Here is a 20,762-nt window from a genome sequence, read left to right as displayed (position 1 = left end):
GCTGGGTTCCAGGTTACCAGCAAGCTCTGTGCAGGATAGGTGCCAGGCAGACGGCCGGAGATGCTGCCTGGCTTAGCACTGGGCACGATTCCCTGGGCACAGGCCTCCCTGGGGTTCCTCTTGGAGAAGGTGAAGGATGAGGCTGAGGGAGGGTCTGCCTTGGTATCTGCCCCTGCCGCCCCCTGCCTCACAGCCAGACGACACCTACCAGCTCGTTGGAGGCCTGAGGAGGACTGTGGGACGGGAACTCGAAGGGCAGCACCTCCTTGGGTGACAAGGAGAACCGCCTGCAGTAAGAATCCTGACTGACCCACGGCAGCAGGAATTTAGAAGAATTCTTGTCTGTGGGTAACAAACAAAACAGGAATTTTAGGGGGTTCTTATAAGGTACTTTTATGGGAAACCACCGTCTATAGTCACATATTTGTCATACACCGACTAGTGGGGGTTCGCCACACGCTCTTTCAGACAGAATATCTGTGTTTATGTAGATACGTGTATATTTCTACGTTTACTGTTTCCATCGCTACTTACCTCAACCTCTTCTCCAATTTTTAAAAATTTTGCTTTATTTTTACTTCCAAAAAACTCTATTTCCTAATTAAAATATAGTATCTTGGATGAATTCAGCAAAGAAAAAGGCTAAATTAAAGAAGTATCTGAAGACATTTTACAAATATCCACACATAATTCATAGGTAAATTTTACAATTTTTTTTGAAAAGAAGAGTTTCTTTATTAGAAACTTCAATACCAGAAGTAAAAATAATATAGGAGGAAAAAAAATCATTAAAATGCTATATAATGTTTTGAAAAACAAAACGCCCATCCGGAGCTTGGTGGAAAGGCAGAGGTGGTGTGGTTGCTGCTGGGGGAGGAGGGGAAGCCTGAGCCAGGCTGAGGGCTCGGGCCAGGGAGGGAGGGAGGGTCAGAAGGATCAGGGCCTGCTTGTGCATCTGCACGTGAGCCACAGATCGCAAATACGTATATTGTGAGAAGATGGTGACATATATGGCTTTTGGGCTCCCAGAAGCTACTGAGAGTGAGCCTCCAACTGCCCCAGCCAACCTGGGCACCAGAGGACTGGAATTTCTTTAAATAGCAAAGACAATAAGAGAGTATAAAGCTTAATGTGCAAATATGAGGCTGAGAAAATACCCGATTCAGCCGATCAATCAGGATAAATGATGACTGCCCTAGTCTCTCTGGTGACAAGAGGAAGCAGAGGGCCCAAAACAGGAGGTAGCACTATGGCCGAACTTCACAGACATCACTGCATGGTCTGGGGCTGACCAGGTATTCTGGCCCCACCTGGCATGGAGATCTGCTTCATGTCATGTGACAGGCTGAGTGATGGCACCCGAAGGTGTCTACATCCCGTGCCCTGGAACCCACAAATATGTTACCTTCCACAGTAAAAGGGACTTTGCAGGTGTGATTAAGTTAAGGATCTTGAGATGGGGAGATGATTCTGGATTCTCCAGGTGGGCCCTGTGTAGTCACAGGGGCTGCATAAGAGGGAGACAGGAGTGTCAGAAAAGGAGACATGATGACTGAAGCAAGAGGTTAGAGTGGTGGCCAGGGGGCCTGGGGCCAAGGAGTGCAGGTGGGCTCCAGAAGCAAGAAGGGGCAAGGAAATTGGCTTTCTGCGGGACTCCAGAGGGGACGCAGCCCTCTGACCTCCAGAACTGCAAGATAATAAATTTGTGCTGTTTTAAGCCATGAAGTTTGTGTTGATTTTTTACAGTCGCAGTAGGAAACCAATACGCGCGATTTATGAAAACACTTTAATTCCACATAGCTACGTTCATAATAAAGAAACCTCACGCTGCGAGGAACGGCCCAGTCTCGGCATCGCTGCACATTGCAGCCACACTTTACCTTGTCCTGACGACTGTTTTGCTTGACTGATCTTTTCCTTTATACTCTCTCTGTCCATTTTATGAACAGCAGTCAGCATATTGTGTAATCGTCGCTGAACGATGACCTGGAATTGGAAAGTGTAACGATTTCAAATTATTAATCGACACATGCCCATTTTGGTATTCAAGCTAATTCAATTTCCGTGACCACAACTAAGGGCTGACACGACCACTGTGAGTCAGAATTCACAGGGAGAACGGCACGCTGCCCTAGACTGAGGCCACGGGCACGTCAAGGTCTGGGCAATGTTGATTTGCCCGAATACAAAAAGACCAGGTTGTCATCTGGCCTTGTCCCACCCAATTTATGAGCCTCGATTTTCTCATAATTTCAGAGTGGAAAGAATGACCAGTTCCACATCCTTTCTCCTAGATATATCTGAATAGTAATGTGACTGCTGTGCTATTTTCAGAGTTGAAGGACAGACTACACGGGCGACTCTGTAGCAATAGGGCTGTGGATTATGGGCAATGCCAACTGCATTCATTCCACCGGGCTTTGCAGTCAGAGGGGACGCTGCTGCATGGGAGCACTGCTGTCCCCAGAGCACTTCCCTCCACTGTACTGCTGCGAGGGGCTCTTTCACTTAACAAGTGTTATGAAGCAGGTACTCTGTGCCCAGCCCCACTGAGACACCAGGGATGCAGTGAGGAGCAAGTAAACATCCCGCCCGCACAGAGCTCGCACTCCAAGTGTGTTCGTGGGGAGCTGGGGTGAGAGGACAATAACAACCTACATGGACAAACAAGAGGAACGCCATGAAGAAAATAAAATGGAGCAGACGCATGAGGGCACGACTGACGGGCCGGAGGGGGGGGCCTCTGCCCACGCATGCAAGGATAATGGGGGAAGGCCACTGGGAAGTGAGGTTTGAACTAAGACTTAAATGACAAGGGGACAATGATATAAAGATCTTGGCAAGAGAGTTCTGAGCAGAGGAGCCAGCCAGTACAAAGACCCTGATGCAGGAACAAAGGAGACATGCCTAGGGGGACAGAGAGAACTCCAGTGTGGCCTGGTAGCCTTGATAAAAATTGTGCATTTAATTCTAATTGTGATGGGAAGTCTTTGGGGGATTTTGGCAGGGGAGGGGTACTGTCATCTGTAAGCTTTTCAAATACTACTCTGGCTGCTGTTTGGGGACTGGAAGTGGGGACACCTGTGACAGTGGTCCAGGCAAGGGGTGCTGGGGGCCTGGGCTGTGGCTGTAGCTGGGGAGATGGCAAGAAGTCACTAGGCTGGGGGCATATTGGCACATAAAACTGGCAGCACTTGCTGTGGAGTGTGAGGAAGACCTGGGCCGTCACTCAGAGCAAAGCCAGTCACTGCTGACACCCCTCTGTTCAAGCTGAGGGCTTGCTGCAGAAGCGCTGAGGTGGCCTCGCTGGTGGCATGCCAGCCTGGCCAGTCTCTTGCTGCTGTCTGCCCATTGTCAAGGGCCATGCTTTCCACTCAGACACAGCTGTGTGCTGCCTCTTTCTACTGCTTTCTTCTCGAGCCAAGCCTCTTGTGGCTGCCCCTGCTTGCACATACGCAGAGACCGCCCAGGGACACGGCTCCACAGGGCCTTGGAGGCTGGAAAGTATGTGGCCCGATGCAGTGAACTCAGCCTCCTCCACCTAGACGGTCACTGGTCCAGGCTCAGAGGACCGTCTGAAACACAAGCTGTAACATCAACTTTTGGAGTCCCTTACAAATTTCACTCATTTAATCCTCACAACACTACGAGACAGGTCTTATTACTATTATCTTCAGTACTCACATGAGGAAACTAAGGCACAGAGGTTATGTAACTGGTTCAAATGAGAAAGCTCCTAGGAAGCAGCAGCAGAACTTAGCGCAGGCCGTCTGGCTCTGGAGCCCACGTCTTAACCACTGCTCGAGGTGCGGGCCTGCCAACCAGGGAGGCCATACTCGAGTGGCATGGCTGAGAGATCTACAGGCAACGTAAGATGCAAAAGGCACCAAGGAGATCCCTGAGTGCTAAAGCTCAGAAGGATTGTTTCTTACAGGAAAAGTAGACTTGAGCTGGCACAAAGGACACACATGGGCCCATGGAGTGTAGATGGAGAGGCATTTTAGTTGAAGGGTGAGGACCAGAAACACAGGTTGGTAGTAGGGAACAAGAATGATGTGTTTGGAGGAAGAGCAGGACTGGAACAGTGTAGAGCTGTGGTCCCCACCCCCTGGGCCCAGGACTGGTACAGGTCCATGGCCCATCAGGAACTGGGCTGCACAGGAGGAGGTGAGTGGCAGGTGAGCCAGCAAAGCTTCATCTGTATTTACAGCCGCTCCCCATCACTCACATCACTGCCTGAGCTCTGCCTTCCCTCCTCCCCCAACCCTCGTGGAAAAATTGTCTTCCATGAAACCAGTCCCTGGTGCCAAAAAGGATGGGGACAACTGATGTAGAGGACATTGGGAGCTGGAGAGGTACAGCTACAGCCAGATCGGGGGGCTCCTTACACCCCTACTGGCATTAGAGGGTCACAAGTCTTCATTTTATCCTGATAACAGGAAGCCACTGGAGGCTAGAACTGTGCTCAGTGGAAGAGCAGTGTGAGGGTGAGGAAGCCAGGGCAGGGAGATGACACCTTCGAAGGGCAAACCATGAGCTTGGATGTCAAGGAAAATATCTCTCAGGAATTCTCAGTTGTTCTCTCTAGATGTAACTGATCAATATCCCATTGTTCTAGAGAACAACTCCACTCCTAGGTACATATACTCAAAAGAATTGAAAACATATGTCCACAAACTTGTACACAAATGTTCATAGCAGCATTACTTTTGGTAGCCAAAAGGTGAAAACAACTGAAACATCCATCAGCTGATGGACGGATAAAGAATATGTAGTCTATCCAAACAATAGACTATTATTCAGCCATAAAAAGGAATGAAGTAATGATACATGCTAAAACATGCACAAACCTTGAAGATACATTAAGTGAAAGAAGCTAGTTACAAAAGGCCACGCGTTGGTATTTTTTTTAATTTTTAATTTTTTTAGAGATGAGGTCTGGCTGTGTTGCCCGGGCTGGAGTGCAGCAGTTACTCACAGGTGCAATCCACTACGGATCAGCACGGGAGTTCCGACCTGCTTCACTCCCGACATGGGTCAATTCACCCCTCCTTAGGCAACCCGGTGGTCCCTGCTCCTGGGAGGTCACCATATTGATGTCGAACACAGTGTGGACACCTGATCGGCATAGCGCACTATAGCGCAGACTTCCTGGACTGAAGCGATCCTCACCTGCCAGCGTAGCTGGGACTACAGGCACCTGCCCCCCCACTCAGCTGAATGTTTAAAGTGATGGATATGGTAATTACCCTGCTTTGGTCATTATACGATGTTACATGCACTGAAACATTACACTGTGCCCAGTACGTACAATTATTATGTGTTTCGATTGTAAATTTAAAAATTAATCAATTTTTGTTAAAAAGGCCACTTATTGTATGATTCCATTTACATAAAATGTCCAGAGCAGGCAAATCCATAGAGGCAGCAAGTAGATTAGCTGTTGCCAGGGCTGGGAGAAGGAGGGCGTGGGGAGTGACTGCTAATGGGTATGAGCTTCTTTCTGAGGTGATAAAAATGCTCTAAAATTAGACAGTGGTGATGGCTGCCCAACTCTGAATATGCTAACAACTAGTAAACTGTGCACTTTACAAGGGTGAATTTTATGGCCTGAGAATTGTATCTCAATAAAGATGTTATAAAAAACCCATTGCTTGATTTCCTGTGCTGATAACCAAACAAATCAAAATTTCAATCTGGTGCTGAGACTTACCTTGCGTGCTACTTGTTGAAACCGTCTTTGTGTCCTGAACCTGCTGACCCAGGTATTATTAATGAGTGGATCAAAATTAGGATGAAATTCCTTGATTTTCTGTGAATATAAAATATAGGCACATCTTACATTTAAATTTTAACTCCTGGGATTTAATACAACTTAACTCCTGGCATTTAATAAAAATGCTTTAGAATTTTATCCCAAATCAAGTTATTATTTATTTGTTTTGCCATTTAGTAAGCATTTATTAAGCACTTTTAGTGTACACAGCATTATAGGGAATAAATACTTCTTGAGTTGGGGGCCAAAAGTGAAAGACAAGATTTGGGTTTTAAGAAACTTATAGTCTAGTTAGTTAAGCTCGCGCAAACACATGTGACCCCAAGGAAGAAGAATGTCCCAGAGAAATCAATCCCACGTGGTAGATGCTGGTGCTATATCCAGAACTGGGAGGAGTAAGCTGTGAGATACCCCAGCTGGGAAGGAGGACAGTTTAGCTCAGCCCTGCACGCCCTGGGCACCAGCGTGCATGGTCAGTAAATGCCGAGGAGGAAAGGGTGCCCGGGGGTGTAGTGAGGTGAGCCAGAGCCTCAGGCACTGAAGGTTCTTGATAGGGAAAGAGCCTGAAGACAAAGCCATCAGATATGCATCAGTCTTACAGTGGCATACTCAGTGAGCTGCAGAGAAGAGGGAGAGGAGAGGTGTGTGAACAAAAACCTATTGAATTAGGCGTGGGTGTGGCATGAAAGCTGAACTCCAGTATGGCCTTGCGAAAGAGCTATTGGCAAGACTGTGGCCACATTAAATGTAGGGGGAGATAATTCAGATATGGTAAACTCAGCAAAGAAAAGTGAGAATGATAGAGATGGGGAGATCAGGAAGAATTTTTTTTTCATTGTTAAAATTAAAAATTGGAGTTTGAGCCAGAAAGTATTACATGACAGAGGAGATTCAGGCAGAGGGGCTACTGTCTCCATCGTACATTTGAGGACACTAAGACACCACAGCTAAGAGGCCTGTCCCAGGTCCAATATCTGTCATAGAGTGGGGACCAGGACTCTGGCTTCTGACTTCTGGTTTTGTATCCTTTCTACCAAGGGAAGGGGGAGTGAACAGAGGTCCGGGAGCCCACCTTGAGGACCTGTAGGCAGGGGCTCAGAGAGTGAAGGGAAACAAAAAAGGAGACCAAAAAAGAGAAAGTAGAGAGGCGGGAAGGGGGAGCACAGTATGTCATGCTGTTAATGTCAAGAGAAACATTATTTATAAGTTTTGACGCTTTACTTGTTAAAACACGGTAAAAAAAAAAAGCACTCTGAAAATGTAAGCATATTAAAAATTATTAAATGTCTCTCAGTAAAAGAATTTCCATAAAATTTTTAGCATTTTTGAAAATAAGCATTTAAAGAGCTGCCAATAATTAGATTCCAAATAAAGGAAAGTTACCCACCTCTGCTAGATCACGAACGACCCGTTTATGGTTAACTTCTGTCTTGAGTCGCTGAAATTCCTCATCCACAATAGGATCTCCTCTATCCAGCTGGATTTTTAATCATCAAAATAATTAAAGTTGGATGCAAATGCAAAAAACTATTTCTCTTTAAAACTGTTAGAAACCCATTAAGTAGTTGGCCAAATCTACCCGGGGAGCTCCCGCTGGGAATGCGGGAGACACAGGTCAGTTAATATGGTCATCACGATTACACTTATAAACACAGGGAGCCTTGATAGAAGCACAGACTCGATGCCTTCTTTTCATAAGTAAAGGATAGTCTCAGAAATTATTTCCAAGACACTTAAAATTCACAGAAAGGATTTTAGGAAACTGTGTCATTATGGCAGTATATAGATTTCATTGAAAAGAGATTTAATGTCCTAACGAAGTTTTAAGCTCCTCGGAGCTGATTACCCAAGAGTCAGGTTTTAAGGAAGGCACGTGGTCATTCCCCCCTTTCCTGGGTGCTGGAGGTTGACAGGTCTCTCTGGGCTGGAAAGCAACCTGCCCCTTCTCTGAAGTGACTGGTCCCGAGTTGCTCTCCTTCCCCCGCCTGCCTGCTTAATGGCTCCTGGGCTCTCTTTCCTACTCCGGGGAGTCACCAGTGACTCCTGGGCTAGGCTGGCTGGGCTTGGACCAGTGTCCATATAGCCTGCCCTGTGGACAGAGGACGGCGAGCTCTGCAGGTCACGTTAGTCTTTGCCTACCTGTAGGTTCTATTGTCCGTGAAAACTATCAATAGCTTGGCTCTTAAGCACATCATTCATAATCATTTTTAAAGGCTTAGTTGGAAAAAACCTATTCTGATCATCACATTAACGCCCTATCCAGAAATAAGAGAGGTGTGTTATCGTCACCAGGGTGGTGAGCTGTCTATCTCTGATCTGCACATATCAGGAATTTGAGCCTGAAATTACACCTTAAGTTCAAAGTACAGATTTCATGGGGAGAGACCCAGACCCCACCACCACTAAGAGTAAAGTAAAACAGGCCATTTAAAGAAGAGATTGGCAAATAGAGCGTTAGCAAGAATAAAGATAGAATAATAATATCTTTATTAAGACTACTTATTTATGACAAACATTTTGGAATTTAATATTATTGAATATTATTTACCCTTTCCCCTGAGTAAAAGCACATCATTCTTGATGGTTTGTGCCAAACAGCTATGATGCCAGCTCCCCTCCTTCCCCCATCATTTCTCTTTTTCTCAACTTTCTGCCATATGCCTTGGGCTGCCAGGTGTTCCTTGCCACTGGTCACCTGCCAGGACTCAGTTGCCAGATGAAATCCCCGGGACACAGAGAATAGGGTTCCTGCTACACTTATAGTGTCTCCAATATACCGGGGCCCCAGGGAGGCCTGCTCATCCTTCTTTTTGTCCCGTGAGCGATGCTAAGGACGTAACTGCACCTTTCCTGTAAATGCCCAATCATGGCATGCCTATTAACTTCATCTTTAAAAAAGTTAGAAAATAGCATTCCATTGTAGAGTTGACAGAAAATACTTGATAGTTTGTTTTTAAAATAGCACGCAGAAAATCTGAACTCACTGAACTAAACTTAAATGCCAATATAACATGTGCCTTTTTAAATGTAATGATTTTATATTCTTTTGTTTTTCTTATGAAAAATAAAGAAAAATAAGACAAATGTACTTAAATATCTGGTTTGCACTCCACATTTAGAAACAGAAATATAGCCTCTAGAAAGAGAAATATATCCTCTAGAAAGAGAAATATATGAATATGAGAAACATTCCTATCTGACAGGACACATGTTTTCCCCTAATCCCACCTACCCACTGCTGCCAAGTTAGTTTACCTGAAGCTCACACTTCCAAGCTTAAATATCTGTGTTAGGATCTGAATTGTGTCCCCCCAAAATTCATATGTTGAAGCCCTAACCCCCAGTATCTTAACAAGTGACTGTATTTGGAAATGGGGTCTTTAAAAGAGGCGATCAAGTTAAAATGAGGTCATTAGAGTAGGTCTTCATCCAGTATGACTGGTGTTCTTATAAGAAGAGGAGATTAGGACACAGACACACACAGAGGGAGGACCATGTGAAAACACAGGGAGAAGGCATCCATCCATCCATAAGCCAACGAGAGAGGGCTGGGACAGATCCTTCCCTCATGGCTCTCAGAAGGAGCAGACAAAAATATACACTGGGGAAAAGCATCTTTATCCAATAAATGGTGCTGGGAAAACTGGATAGCCACACGTAGAAGACTGAAACAAGATCCGCACCTCTTACCTCTCACAAAAATCAACTCACAGTGGATAACAGACTTAAACCTAAGGCATGAAACTATAAGAATTCTAGAAGAAAATGTTGGAAAAACTCTTATAGATATCAGCCTAGGGAAAGAATTTATGAAGAAGACATAGCAATCACAGCAACAACAAAAATAAATAAATGGGACCTGATCAAATTAAAAAGCTTCTGCACCGCCAAGGAAACCATCATGAGAGCAAACAGACAACCTAGAGAATGGGAGAAAATATTCACATGTTACACATCTAATAAAGGGCTAATAACTAGAATCTGTATAGAACTCAGGAAAATCAGCAAGCAAAAAATCAAACAACCCCATTAAAAAGTGGGCAAAGGACATGAATACAAACTTTTCAAAAGAAGACAGACTAATGGCCAATAAACATATGAAAAAATGCTCAACATCTCTAATCATCAGGGAAATTCAAATCAAACCCACAATGAGATATTAATTAACTCCAGTGAGAATGGCTTTTATCAGAAAGTCCCAAAACAACAAATGTTGGTGTGAATTCGGAGAGTTAGGAACACTCATACACTGCTGGTGGGACTACAAACTAGTACTACCTCTGCGGAAAGTAATATGGAGATACCTCAAAGAGCTAAAAGTAGAACTGCCATTAGATCCAGCAATCTCATTACTGGGCATCTACCCAAAGGAAAAAAAGACATTCTACAAAAAGGACATCTGCTGTAGAATGTTTAAAGCAGCACAATTCACAACTGCAAAGATGTGGAAATAACCTAAGTGTCCATCAATACATGAGTGATTAATCAAATGTGGTATATGTATACCATGGAGTTCTACTCAGCCACAAAAAACAATGGTGATCTAGCACCTCTTGCATTATCTTGGATAGAGCTGGAGACCATTCTACTAAGTGAAGTATCACAAGAATGGAAAAACAAGCTCCACATGTATTCACCATCAAATTGGTACTAATTGATCAACACTTAAGTGCACATATAATAGTAATATTCATCAGGTGCTGGGAAGGTAGGGTGGAGGAGGGGATGGGCATATTCGTATCTAATGGGTGCCGTGTGCACCATTTGGGGGATGGACATGCTTGAAGCTCTGACTTGGGCGGGGCAAAGGGAATATATGTAACCTAAACATTTGTATCCCTGTAATATTCTGAAACAAAAAAACAAAAAAACAAAAAAAAAAAAAAAGAAGGAAACAACCCAGCTAAGAAGTTGATCTTGCACTCCTAGCCTCCAGAACCTGGAGAAAATAAATTTCTGTTGTTTTAAGCCACCCAGTCTGTGGTACTTTGTTGTGGCAGCCCGAGCAGACTAACAGAATATGTGATGGATGATTCTGCAAGTCCTACCAATAAATCCAAACCCCGCAGACATGGAGCCTCAGCTGAGTCCTACCACCTCTGGCCCAGGTGTGTCCTGTGCTTTAGCCACTACGGATACGTCACCAGTGTTCTCTGCACCTGCCCTGCAGGTAACAGCTGTCTCCCACGCCACAGTGAGGCCATGGCTGTTGCCCAGTCCCACAGGTCATGTCTCCGAATCTACAGGTGCTACCTTGGCGTTGTGGGTGCAGCCCCACTCCTCTCAGCCCAGTTTCCCTCTCTCTGCTCAGCCCATTTGAGGATCTCTGACTTGGGACTGTCATGCGCATCTGTCTCTGGCATGGCTACTGGTCACCATCTTTCAGTTTCTCTTGCCTTCATGCTCTGCAGATCATGGGACAGGGGCACCCCACGCCCAGATTCTAGCCTGCGTTGAGCCATTTCTTCCATCTGAATGACTCTGTCCTCTGTACGACTTTTCAAAATTATGCCATGTCTTCCAGGAAGCTTTCCAATTAGGCAGCCTTGATTTATGGTTAACAATTTTCTTATTATTAGCCTCCTCCACTTCCAACTTAACTGTAAGTTTTCTTTCATCTGCATCTTGCATATAGTAGGAATTCAAAATGTTTAGTGAGACAAATGATAGCAAATCAGCAGTGATTCTGACCTTATATTTGGCGCATGCTCTTTGCCACTCCTCAGTGAGCTCTTTTCTATGTTTAAAAGACATAGGATCTTTACCAAGGTGCACCTGCCTGGAGAGAAAAAAACAGCTTCCAGAACCCATCAGAATATTAGAATACCATAGTCAGCTTTAGCACGGACTGTCTTCACTATATTCCACAACTGAAAAGGGTGCGGAGATATTGGAGGAGACACTGTGGTCGAGTAGGTGGAGAAGTTATCGAGATTCCAGCAACGTAACTAAGATGAATAAAGTGTTCTACAAAATGAAGCTTACCTTCTAGCAACACATGCTAAAGTATTTCTGAACAAAAACATCTGGATGCTCAGCATCATTAGTCATTGGGGAAATGCAAATCAAAACCACAACCATATACTACTTTATACCCACTGGGATGGTCATAAAAACAATAATGGAAAATAAAAGGCATTATCAGGGAAGCAGAGAAATTGTAACCCTCATATGTTGCTAGTGGGAATGCAAAATGGTACAGCCACCATGGAAAACCATTTGATGGCTCCCCAAAAAGTTAACCATGGAGTTATCGCATGACTTAGCAGTTCTACTCCTACACATGTGCCCAAGAGAACTGAAAAGATATGGTCACATAAAAACTTGTATCTAAATGTTCACAGCAGCATTATTCATAGTAGCCAAAAAAGTAGAAACCACTAAAATGTCCATTAACTGGTGAATGAATAAACAAAACGCTGTATATCCATACAATGGAATATTATTAAGCCATAAAAAGGAATGAAGTACTAATATATGCTATGATGTGGTTGAATCTTAAAAACATGTTACATGTTAAGTGGAAGAAGATAGTCACAAAAGACCATGTAATATGTGATTCAATTTACATGAAATGCCCAGAATAGGCAAATCCATAGAGACAGAAGGTAGGTTAGTGGTTGTCAGGGGCTCCACGGAGTCGGGAATGGGGGGAGACTGTCAATGGGTACGGGGTTTCTTTCTGGAGTGATGACAATACTTTGGTATTCAGCATGTAATATCCATCATGAAACCCGGCACGTCTCCAAAATAAATATGACTTTAACAGTGGGGATGGGTGTCTGGAGAACTATTTTAGATTAAAGGGGACTAAAGAGACATGGAGACTAAATACAAACTGTATGACCTTTGATTGGACCCTGCATTCCCCTCTCCAAAAACAAAAAGGACCCAAAACCTCAGGTATAAAGGACATTATGGGGACAATTGTATCAGTGTTCAATTTCTTGGACGTGATTACCGTAATGTTGGAGAACGTCCTCGTTCTTAGGAGCCATATGCTAAAGTATGTGGGGTGAAGCTTGTTGATGTCTGGAATTTACTTTCAAATGGCTCAGAAACGTGTGTGTGCACGTGTGTGTACAGTGAGGGGAGGCATATGTGCGTCATGTGAACAATTAGTGAACCTAGGTCAAGTGTACATGGGTGTGACTTGCAGGTTTAAAATCTTTTGACAAAAAGTTGGGAAAAATATTAAGTGAACAACATAGTATTCAGAATGGAATTCAGGATGTGATTTCAAGTCTGTTGTAAAGAAACACACAAAAAAGAAAAAAACACCATATTAAGTAATGGTGGTTAGTTGCTGAGTGTTGGCATCACAGTAATTTTTTTCCTTCTCCATGCTTTAAAAAAATATTTTTTTCAAGTTTCCTGCAATGAATGGCCTTTGTTTCTGAAACGTGTATCTGTTTTTCATAATAGGGAAAAAGTATTTAAAAAAATAAAAGCTTCAATTCCTTCCCAACTGAGGCAGGACTGTGAAGCAAACTTAAGCCGAAGCAGAAGGGATTTCTGTCTGATACAAACGCCATTCCTCCCCGAGACAGGGGAGCAGGGAGGGGGCACCTTCGAGGTGAGGCACAGTCTCACGGAAGTGTGGGGGCAGGTGCACACCACGGGCAGCCTCTCAGTGACACTTTCCAGAAGCCTCTTTCTAAGCTCAATTTGAGAGCTTTTAAAGCTTACTTTAGCTCAATCTGTACACAAGGATACGGCTGGTCTGATCTGCTAAAAAAACCCTTTTGGTGTGAAAAGGTTCCATTTTGGTCACAGAAACATAAGAATTCTCACATCTGAGTTTTAGAACCTCCACCAGGCGCCCTCTCGAATACCCCCACCCCAGGGGGCTCCCCGGAAGGCCTGCCTCTGGGGCACACAGCCCATGCACCGGGGCTCCTGGTGGGTGAGAGGTGATGGGGTGAGGTTGGGGTGTCCAAGCCACCCAGATTTATCCTAGAGTGAGGGGGTGCTGGCAGCAGTGGCCAGCGGGGAGCAGGGGCCCAGTGTCTCCCACAATTCACTCTAGTTCTGTCACTGACGGGTCGTGCTTAGGAAAGAGCATGGTTGGTCACATTAATTTATTCCTAATAGAAACTCCATTCTGAAATAGAAGGACCAATGGTGGAGACCGAATAATCAAATTCTCCAAAGGGCATAAAAAGTTATTACATTTCGTGTGTCTCCTGTATAAAAGACCATCACCTAACAACAACTGTACTGTCACTTGATAGAAATATTTGCTCATTATTTACCACTTAAGATGATTTTCGATCTCTTCATAAGTGTGCTGTTTGACTTTCTGTTCAAAGAGTGCCTCCTTCATCTGTCTTGTTTTTGAAATTTTAGTGCCTTGGTCCAAAACTGAAGGCAGGAGCAAACAGTGATTATATCAGTAATCAAATCAGAATCATTTGCAGACAGTAAAACACATTTCTAATGGCCAAGCATAATAGCCATCTAACCGAGTTTTGCTGTTCCTGAGTAATAAATGTGACAAGCAACAATTCTTTCATATTCTGCCCAGGGGCTGATTTATGGGGATCAGCTAGTTACCTTCTCTTAATTCTTTAATCTTCAATTTTCCCGCTTCTTGGTTTAAAACAGTCGCCACAGCATATGGATTTGATAAATCTACTGGAAATCTCAAGTTCTGGTACACAATTTCCTGAGAGACCAGATCAGCAGGGACAATGCGTTATTGCACTGCACCGTCACACCTCGAATCTCACTGAGGATGATGCCTATTTTACCTTGCTCTTCTGAGGTTTCGCCTTCGCTGGTTGCCGGTGAAAATTTATATGTGTCATTGCTTTTTCTGGAGGAACGTTCACTTTCTTAGAAAGAGTGTTTAACCTTTCAAACTCTTCTAATCTATAGTTTAAAAGAGATATTAAATTAGTATATGCCCATAACTCAAGGTTCCTATTTTTATGTTCCTTCTGATAATATGTCTTGCAGCCCATCATCCTCTCTAAACTGAAAATAAATCTGTGTACCAAAACAGCGGTCTACGAAAATAAATACGAGGTCAGTGTATTAGAGTATAATCATATATATCGAAATAGCCCACCAATGGTTGTTTTTCCTTACATTCTTAAAGAACATCACAAGTGAAAACATGACATGCTAAAAAAATGCTCGCATAATTCACTTCAAGGCTGTTGGTTGTCAATACCTAAATTTATTACATTTAAAAAATCTTACCTTGATTTATCTTCCCGGTAAAAGAGTGACTATGCTCGTTGTTTGTGGGAAGATCTTTCAAACAGACGTTCAGACTAATGTTTGGGATCTTTTCTGTAGTGGAAAACTGCCTTTGGATGCAGGTAGGTAGAAACAGTGCGGCTAACAGCCCGAAGACGCTATTCGGGTTATTTATTATGAGATGTAGGAGAACTATGTTAGCTTCAGAAATGCTACCTATGAAGCATTTCTTTAAGCAAGAATGTATGAACACTTGTTTTATAGGATGAGCACTTGTTTTCCATGACATTACAGAAGTAAGACAAGAACATGCTAACATTCATTCATTCTGACAATCCATTGACATTTGCTGAGCACCTACTGAACCAGCCCGGTTGCATAATATGCAACATATGCTAGCAACCCCAAATTTAAAATCTACCCACATAAGAGCATCCTTAAAGATTCACGGCATGGCAGAACCTGTCCCGTGGTGAGACACACGTTGACTGCCATGCTCTGATACGCAGGGATGAGGTGCTTGGCTTGGGAGTGAGCTGTGGCTCAGCACATCTCAATAGGGCTTTGACATGCCCTCTGCTGTAAACATTTGGGGACAACAAAACTTCTTGGGGTTAAAAACAGTCTCCTGAACAACTCTAACTGCCAGTGTTGGTGATGGAAATGAAGGGGTCTAAAGAAAATGATAAACTGAAGAGTTACACGTGGAATTTGGCAGTGCCAGATTGAAGACGTGAGTAAGTCTGTTACACATCCTACACTGAAACAAAGAAAGCAATCCAAGAAAATCTCAGAGAACACTCCAGCCAGTATAATTTTTTCCGCTTCATGGTGGAATGTATATGTTATAGTACTATTTGCAGTTCAGGGAGGCATGCGGGTCTTGAGACATAGTCCTTGAAATGTCGAATGCACTAAATAAGACATTAACATAATAGTTTAGAAATAGTGTATGCCTGCATTTCAGTGTGCTTCTACCACACAGTGCTCTCGTGTATTTAAGAACACATCTATGGAAGGATACACAAGTAAAAATCCCACTCAGGTGATGTCTTCGCGAAAGTCACTTGATTATTGCAGCATGGGACATGAGAGAGCAAACAGCATTTTGCTGGCCTGGTTCCCTGACACCAGAAAAGTTAGCACTGTTTTTTATTTGTATTCAATTCTACTTGTGTTTATTGCTTGAGTGATTTTCTTTCTACTATGGTTACTCGCAGGATTTGAGTTCAGTAGGCCACACCAATATCCCACAGTTGACTTAGACTGCTTTGACTTTTTAGGAAGAGAATACTGACATAAATATTTAAGAAATCATGGAGTTGGTTCATACTTCGGTATAAGGTTGCTACTCCACTTTTAATATGCTGATGTTAACATGTGATGTGTATCCATGCATGAAGGAAAGATGAGGAAAATCAAAACATTTCTTTATCATTTTCAAGATAATTATCAGGATTTTCCAAGATTAGTATTTATACTGTTATAACTTTTCCTTTTAATTTTTATAACAGTCATGAGCATAAGGAAAAAAAACTTATGACACTAACCAGATACACTGGAATATAAACATACAAGCTCATATTCAAATGGAAATGGAAGTTGAGAAAAGATTTGTTATGAAATAAAACTTAATCCCATTTCATCTCTTCCCTCTGACTTGAACTCTGATGGTGCTTTAAAAAACCCTGCAGTGTGGCACATGTCCATCTCTGCCTCATGTGAAGTCACCTGCTGTAATGTCTTATTTTGGTATCTTGAGGATGTGGCCATTTCTGAAGAGGCCTTGCAGTGAATGCTGCACACAGCAGGCACTTGATTAATTATAATGTTATAGAGAAACTTTAAAAATAGTTATGTTATTTTGGCCCTATGGTTTAAATTTTTGAATAGGCAGTAATACATGCATATGGTAAGAAATTCAAATGGCGTACCAGTAGTAATCAGTGAAAGCATTATGCCCCCAAATCCCTTTTTGAAATCATTTCTTCCCTTCATGGCAGAAGCAACTACTGCTACTAGCATAGTCTATGTATTACTGTTATAAAGTGTACTTTTTGCAGGCTCATCATGTTAAATAAGGTTTCAATGGCATTCTGTTACAAGAGCAACAGCATGGAAGAAAGTAAGACTTGGATTTCTGAAAAAGTGTTAAGAATAAACAAAAACATTGCAAAGAAGCCATACGGTAAGCCCATGTTGGGATAGCACGTTCCGGTGAAGACACATTCGTACGGTTGAGAGTTGAACTGTGAAATCCACAGCTGCATTTTGATTTGTGCAGTCCCATACTGCAAGGGTGTGAACTTAACAGTCACATTCATCTTCCCTTTAGCCGGAATTATTCCTGAGGGGAACGAAATGAGAAAACGTGATACTGTCTCTTCTTGCCAAGGCCGATCAAAAAGGCTGACACACACACACAAATACGGTTGACCTTTGAATAACTCGGGGGTTAGGGGTTGAAAATCCATGTATAACTTTTGACTCCCCCAGAACTTTACTAATAGCCTAGTGTTGCCCAGAAGCCTTACTGAAAACATAAACCATCGATTAACACATATTTTGTATGTTATATGTATTATATACTGTGTTCTCACAGTAAAGTAAGCTAGAAAAAGAAAATGTTAAGAAAGTAATAAAGAAGAGAAAACATATTTAATATTCATTAAGTGGGAGGGGATCATTATAATGGTCTTTATCCTCATTGTCTTCAAGTTAAGTCAGCTTAGGAGGAGGTGGAAGGGGAGGTGTGGGTCTTGCTGTCTCAGGGGTGGCAGAGGAGGAAGGGCTGGAGGCCGTAGCAGAGCGAGGAGAGGCAGGCGCACTCGGTGTAACTTCCATTGAACACAATCTGTGTGCAAGCAGGCCTGGACTGTTCAAACCTGTGTTGTTCAAGGGTCAACTGTACATTCTTCCCATGCTAAGCACAAATACAGTATTTCTATTATCTTTATATAGTCTTTTCATTAAATACACGTGAATCAACTTCTGCATGTTTACAATGATCTTATTTATCAATTACTGCATTTATCCTTCATAATCATTATTTGATTGTGTCAGTTATATAAATATAGGCACATCAATCTGCATTAGTGATTCAGACATGAATTCCCAGAACTATCATCTTTAAGCAAATTACCAGATGTCGATGTTAATGCTGTAAGCAACAAGGAAAAGCTAGGAACACACGTATGAGTTTGTGTCACAGTAATTCAGTTCCCTATATTTTTCTGTAATTTGATTCTCCCCTTTCAGATCTTTAGGATAGACTGCTGTTCTCTCCAAAGTCAAATATCACACTGTGCCTTCTTCCTCCTTTGTATCTGGTGCCAACAGGGCTTGAGACATAGTAAGTGCTCAACAAATGTGTAAAGAAAAATAGAAAGGAGGGAGGATGGATGTACTAGGTGCGATGACAGCTAACGTTCTCTCTGGCTTCCACTGAAGGCTCTTTGGTTTGCTTTCTGGATGAGACCCCTGGTCCTTCCGCTGTCCCCACAGGGGCCTTGCACAGTCCCTCATAAGTGCCTGGCATACCCTCCTTGCTGTCTATCCCTTCCTCTGAATCTTGTATTACTCTCCTTTCTCTCTATGCGCAATCACATGGACCATTCACTCAGCTATTCAAGTATCGACTGAGCATTTACTATGTGTTTCAGGCACTTGAGATACATCAATAAACAAAACAAAGTTCCAGATCTCATAGAGTTTATGGTCTAGTTGCGGACAGCAAAAAAAAAAAAAAATTCAGAAAGAAAGAAATGAATATAAAATACACAGTCAAGTCATGCAGGGCATGGGGAAGCAAGCGGGTGGGAAGGAAAGCCCCTGGCGAGGAAATGAAGAGGTCTGGGGAAAAGGGGGTCTTGGCTCCAACCCCTGACTCGGGCTCCTGCTGCCTCGGGCTTGGCACTTGTTGCTCTCTGGGCCTGGAGAGCTCTCTCTCTACATCCTCTCTTAGCTTCTTTATCCTACTCCCTAAAATTATCTTGTCTACCATCTGCCTTCCCCTAGATTAGAACGTACATTTTAGGAAAACAGGTTTGTTATGGCCTTCCCAGATCAATAAATTCTTGTTGAATGAGTGAATGAACCCAAACTTGAAAGCTTGTCAACCTGTATTACTTGAAACTCCTCCTGCCTCTCCCTGAAATTCTGTCATCCCTACTGGACTCACGTGCCACCTCAATTGTAATCTTTCAAAGTTTGCCCATCTCCCAACTAGATCGTAAGCCCCAAAGGCAGATACCAGCTCCGTACTTCTTTTATCTTCCTAGATCCCTGTCACAGGGTTTTAGAAATAAATCTTTGTCAATTTTCTGAGCACAGAAGCCAAAATCTTAAATGACACCCACTAGTGACCCTAGGCTAGGGTCCACTGCAGGACAGAATCGGCAGAAGAGCTAGGGTCTATTACCTGACTGGAAACCCTGATTCTCCACAACACGTGCGACTTCAATATCTTGACCACTCACTTGGTCAGAAAATATACCCATTTGATCCATAATTCACTGGGGGCTTTATATAATAACATTCTATTGCTTCTGCTCTAGCTCATTAACTTAAAAAGAACAAGAAAAAGCTCTGGAGCAAGGATTAATGTTTGCCTTGACCTGGTTGATTTATTTTTAATTGCTCCCAGCCCAGATCTAATACATAAAGCACACTGTGGTGGTGTAGTCCAGGCAACCAGAGTAAACTGCTTTTTCCACTAACAGGGATACCAGTTAATGTAGCTCTGTTAACAGAGCCAGAGCGGTGGACTGCCCAATGTGCACAGCTGTAAACGGCGTGCCAAAGAGTCATAGCTTACTGCTTGGAAAAAACTAACAGTGGTTCAAAGGAGAATATGTTTCACATTTTAAAAGTAGGAAAACTTAAAGTCATTCTATAAAAAAGACATCTGCACCCGAATGTTTGTAGCAGCACAGTTCACAATTGCAAGGATGTGGAGACAACCCAAATGCCCATCAATTCATGAGTGGATTAGTAAATTGTGGTATATGTATACCATGGAGTATTACTCAGCTATGAGAAATAATGGTGATATACAATCTCTTATGTTCTCCTGGATAGAGTTGGAACCCATTCTACTAAGTGAAGTATCTCAATAATGGAAAAATAAGCACCACATGTACTCACCAGCAAATTGGTTTCCCTGATCATCACCTAAATGCACATTTGGGAATAACACCAATTGGGGGTCGGACAGATATGGGGGTGGGGGGAGGGGATGGGTGTATAACTACATGATGAGTGTGTTGCGCACTGTCTGGGGAATGGACATGCTTGAAGCTCTGACTCGGGTGGGATGGGGGGCGTGGGCAATATACATAACCTAAACTTTTGTACCCCTAGAATAAGCTGAAATTTAAAAAAAAGTTAAAAGTAGGAAAACTTATGTTTTAATAGTGAGAAGGGCACCCCCAAAATGACTACTTCATTTTTTTTTTTTTGAGACAGAGTCTTGCTCTGTTGCCTGGGCTAGAGTGCCGTGGCATCAAACTCACAGCAACCTCAAACTCCTGGGCTTAAGGGATCCTCCTGCCTCAGCCTCCTGAGTAGCTGGGACTATAGGCATGTGCCACCATGCCCAGCTAATTTTTTTTTCTATATATATTTTTAGCTGTCCAGATCATTTCTTTCTATTTTTAGTAGAGACAGGGACTCACTCTTGCTCAGGCTGGTCTTGAACTCCTGAGCTCAAACAATCCGCCCACCTCGGCCTCCCAAAGTGCTAGGATTACAGGTGTGAGCCATCTCGCCCGGCCATGAC

General features: G+C 43.1%; 1 protein-coding gene across 6 annotated transcripts in view; it reads right to left on the bottom strand.

The window, feature by feature from the left end:
• Positions 1-20,762, bottom strand: part of CFAP221 (cilia and flagella associated protein 221) — a 94,209-nt gene that overhangs the window by 22,007 nt on the left and 51,440 nt on the right. For all 6 annotated transcript variants that reach the window (XM_045559149.1, XM_045559154.1, XM_045559153.1 and 3 more), the window contains 9 exons: positions 17,171-17,330; positions 14,530-14,650; positions 14,333-14,444; positions 14,032-14,140; positions 11,468-11,555; positions 7,164-7,253; positions 5,714-5,812; positions 1,881-1,986; positions 209-342 (listed from right to left, as the gene is read on the bottom strand). In XM_045559149.1, coding sequence (XP_045415105.1) covers positions 209-342; positions 1,881-1,986; positions 5,714-5,812; positions 7,164-7,253; positions 11,468-11,555; positions 14,032-14,140; positions 14,333-14,444; positions 14,530-14,650; positions 17,171-17,330 — 1,019 coding nt within the window. The remainder of the gene's footprint in view (positions 1-208; positions 343-1,880; positions 1,987-5,713; positions 5,813-7,163; positions 7,254-11,467; positions 11,556-14,031; positions 14,141-14,332; positions 14,445-14,529; positions 14,651-17,170; positions 17,331-20,762) is intronic.

Source organism: Lemur catta, chromosome 8 (genome assembly GCF_020740605.2).
Source record: "Lemur catta isolate mLemCat1 chromosome 8, mLemCat1.pri, whole genome shotgun sequence".
Taxonomy (NCBI): Eukaryota; Metazoa; Chordata; class Mammalia; order Primates; family Lemuridae; genus Lemur; species Lemur catta.
The sequence above is the reverse complement of the archived record's forward strand: the minus strand, read 5'-3'. Positions and strand labels throughout refer to the sequence as shown.